Consider the following 4,477-nt stretch of genomic DNA (forward strand, 5'->3'; position numbering starts at 1 on the left):
AGATTCATAGAATCTACCTGCCTCTGTATCCTGATTGAAGTTTTTTTTTTTAATATTTATTTATTTATTATGTATACAATATTCTGTCTGTGTGTATGCCTGTAGGCCAGAAGAGGGCACCAGACCCCATTACACATGGTTGTGAGCCACCATGTGGTTGCTTGGAATTGAACTCAGGACCTTTGGAAGAGCAGGCAATGCTCTTAACCTCTGAGCCATTTCTCCAGCCCCCTGAAGAAGTTTTTTGTTCTCATTCCTGGCCCTAGAGAGACTCTTAGGTAAATCTTGTATACTTTTTGAGTTTGAAATTGTTAATATTTTCCTTAATGAATTGTAATTTAAAAGTAGGGTAAAAAAATCTGAAAAGTCTTGAGATATCTTTTCATAGATGTCATTATTTTATATGCAGAAATCTTAGTATTTTCAGATTATTAAAAAAACCTGTTGAGTCCTCTCCTAAGCTACGTGTCTTTGCCTCCTCAAGCCGCCGTCCCGCAATCAGTCATGGATCAGGTAATGCAGTTTGTTGAGCCAAGTCGGCAGTTCGTAAAGGACTCAATTCGGCTGGTTAAAAGATGCACCAAGCCCGACAGAAAAGAATTCCAGAAGATTGCCATGGCCACAGCCATAGGATTTGCTATCATGGGACTCATTGGATTCTTTGTGAAACTGATCCATATCCCTATTAATAACATTATTGTGGGTGGCTGAATGCTTTCTCTTCGCGGGAACTAGGAGCAAATGAGGGTGTGAGAAGCTTATGAAGTAAAAAGTTGCCTGTATACTTTGTGTTTTCCTTTCCTTTTTCCCTCCCCAAGAGGTTTTGTATTTCTAAACTAAAATAATTTCAAAATAAACATTTTTACCATGACAAAAAAAACCTGTTACAACTCATAAATTCAGTGAACATAAAATATATAAAATTAACACAAAAATAAACTATGTATCTATACACTAATACATTCTCTCAAAGAAATTACGGAGATTAATTCTACTTACAGTAGCCGTGAAAACTAAAGTACTGAAGATCAAACTTAGTTGAAGTGGTTAAAGAGTTATGTACTGAAAGCTAAAAAGAACCAATAGGAGAAACCAAAGACATGTATATATAATGTTATCCTATTTTTAAAATGGAAGACTGCTCCTTAAAATTGTTATGCAGATCTACATTTAGATTCAATTTATTCCCTACAATAGTATTCAAGCTACTTTAATTGAGAAATAGAAAAAAAAAGATACAATTCTAAAGTTCACATGAAACCACAAAGGACTAGAAAGAGTATAAACAATCTTGAGGAAAAGCAAGTCTTGAAGATTTCATGCAACTTCATATCGAAACACTTTGCCAATCACAGTAATTTAAGAAAATATATTGTCTTAAAGGAGATATAGGTGACACAATAGAGACCCCAAAAATAGACTTTCATTTGTTGTCCATCCTGTTTTCAATAGAAGTGCTTCATATCATTTACTTACCAATGAGTATATATTTATGTTGCAATATGTATACCAACTAGGCAGAATGTTGGGAAAATGGAAATGAAAGCAAGCTACTTTAGCAGCTGTCAAGATGGATATTATTCTACAGATATGATAAGAAAATATGAGACAAATGTATTATAGTCAATGTTGGAACAGAAAGAATATATTAAAGTCACGTGTAAAGAACATAGATATAAAATTTAACTTCAGATCTCTGTGAGTTCGAGACTAGCCTGGTCTATAAGAGCTAGTTCCAGGACAGGCTCCAAAGTCACAGAGAAACCCTGTCTCGAAAAACCAAAAAAAAAAAAAAAATTAACTTCAGCAACAATTAGAAAAACAAAATAAAATCTTTCCTATTGTTCTCTATGTCTCAATGTAAGTTTTTCTTAAAGACATTTTAAGTTAATGCTCTGATTTTGCATATGATTACTTTAAATTCCTTGTCTTAAAGAGTAGATTGGAATTTGGGAGACTACATGATAAAGCAAAGGAATATTCAGGATTGGTAGGTGAATTGTGGATTATTTGGACTTCTTCCATTTTATCATGATTTTTCAGGGAGTTAATATGTTCTAAACAACTACCTATGTTGCAACTATTACCATGAACTGAGATACATTTACAAACAATTTCGTTTGGGAGTGCTTGTAGACTCCAAATCTGTGGAGAGACTCAAAGCATTTATCATTGAATGAATGAATAACAATTAAAATACTAATAAGAAATAACACAAAACAAGTGGTTGGAAAAGCATCAACATTTTTTTAGAAGTATTTTCTTTTTAAAAATTTTCTTTTAATTTATTTTACATACCCGCCATAGTTCCCCTTCCCTCTTCCCCCATTACCCCCCCAGAAAGGGTAAAGTCTCCCATGGGAAGTCTTCAGAGTCTGGCATATTAATTTAAGGCAGGACCAAGCACCTCCTCTGTATCAAGACTGAGCATGGTAGTCCACCACAGGGAATGGGATCTAAGGAGCCAGCTCATGCACCAGGGATAAATCCTGGTCCCACTACCAGGGCCCTACAAAAAGACCAAGCCACACAAGTGTCATCCACATTCAGAGGTCCTAGTTAGGTCCCATTCAGGCTCCCCAGCTGTCAGTTTGGAGTTCATGAGTTCTTAATAGCTAAGGTCAGCGGTCTCTGTGGGTTTCTCATCATGAGCTTGACCCCTTACTCAAATAATCCCTCCTCCCTCTCTTCAACCAGTGTTCAGGAGCTCAAGTCCAGTGCTTGTTTGTGGATCTCTGCGTTAGTTACTGGATGAAGGTTCTATGATGACAATTAGGATACTCTGATTACAGAAACTACTTCCTGACCTGGATATTTTAAGTCCAGCATTCATGTCCAAAGGACTACTGCACTTTCTGTGAGTTACTTCTAGGTAAGAATAGCTTTTGACAGAGTTTCTATACATCCTACCAGAATGTAACTCTGTACTGTTTCTTATTGTTCTGTGTGGAACAACTCCAGTATCTGCATAATTAACTTCATTAGGGGAGTGGTTTATGTAGCAGTGCACTTCTATAAATTTAGTTCCCCAGAGACAGAAGTACAAGGATCATGAGTTCCAGGGCAGCCACGCTTACATTGTGAATTCAAGGACAGCTTAAGCTTAGCAAGATACTGTTTCCAGAAGAAATAAAGATATCCATATTTATATGCACCTGGATCTATTTCAAGATGCAACCATATTCTATTCATATGTTTATTTTTGTGCCAGTAAATACACTTTCTGCTATAATTAAATACTTACTATTCATGCTAAGCACGTTCATATTACTATTTCCTAGGCATATTTTAGTACCTGATCTAAAGCTATTCTTTAATAAACTTTTAAATGTGCTGAGAGTTTCACACATCATTTCCTGGAGACAGCATTTTATTTCGATCTAATTCACATATTATATAATTTGCCCATTTAAAATGAACAAGTTGTGAGATTATTTTTGGCTTTTCACAGATGTGTCTAAGCACCAGCATATCTAAGTTAATTTTAGGTTTTGTCAGCTTAAAGTGTATTCAGACCATCTAGTTACTGATCTCCCAATACTGCCTCACACCAGTACACACATTCCTGCATTTGCTTGTTCTGTGTATTTCAGAACAATAAAGACATGTCCTTGATGGTCTTTAGTAACCGGTTGCTTTCATACAGAAAACTGTTCTTAAGGGTGATTGACAATGTCTGTCATTCTGTCTTTCACTGACTGACGAACAACATTCCAATTAACGGAAATGCTGCTTTTTCGTCCACTTATCATTTGTTGGGCAGTTAAATTTGTTTACAATTTGCTTCTGTAAGTTAAATGGTGTGATAGTTGGGTTCAATGTATAATTGAATTTGAAACTGGAATGATTTGGTCATATGGTAGCTATAAAGACAACTTTCAGATTGTCTACATTTCGTCATTTGGTAAAAAGCCTATAAACACTTCATATACCTATCAACAACATAAAATGATTATAATCTCATTTTCATTTAAACATTTATTTTTCTTCCTTTTAAAAATTATTTGGTTTCGGTTTTTCTTTATTTTTAAGAATTTGATACAAAAATCAAACGAGATATGTTTATATCAACATTTACTCTTTTCTCCAATCTCCCCATATGTTCCCAGCACAACGATAAAATTATCAATTTTTTCATAGCTTGCTAAGTTCAGTTAGTGCTACTCATATGTGTAGGGCAATATACAACAGCATGAGAAACCTGCCAGAGGGCCACTTCCTCAAAAAAAAATTAATTTTTTTCCCTCCCTATAAACTATTCACAGCTAGTAAGGATGGGGTCTGGTGATTGAGAGAGCTGGGGTGGGAGCAGACTAGGCTCTCCTAGTAGCTTGACAGAAATCTAATCTTAGTTTTGGTTCACCAAAGTGGGACAGAGCTAAACAGACAGTCCTCAGAAAAACTACAGCCTTTTGCTAACTCAGTATACACCCCATAGCCCCTTTTGCTGGCTTTGCAGGTGCCCCCCCAGTCTCCT

General features: G+C 35.7%; 1 protein-coding gene across 1 annotated transcript; it reads left to right on the forward strand.

Annotated features, from left to right (window-relative positions):
* The first annotated feature begins 484 nt into the window (after positions 1-484).
* LOC130878332 (protein transport protein Sec61 subunit gamma-like) lies at positions 485-858 on the forward strand. Its single transcript, XM_057776250.1, has one exon. The coding sequence runs from the start codon at positions 505-507 to the stop codon at positions 709-711; it is 207 nt and encodes a 68-aa protein (XP_057632233.1). The 5' UTR covers positions 485-504; the 3' UTR covers positions 712-858.
* The last annotated feature ends 3,619 nt before the right edge of the window (positions 859-4,477 follow it).

The sequence above is a fragment of the Chionomys nivalis genome, chromosome 7 (assembly GCF_950005125.1).
Source record: "Chionomys nivalis chromosome 7, mChiNiv1.1, whole genome shotgun sequence".
Classification (NCBI taxonomy): domain Eukaryota; kingdom Metazoa; phylum Chordata; class Mammalia; order Rodentia; family Cricetidae; genus Chionomys; species Chionomys nivalis.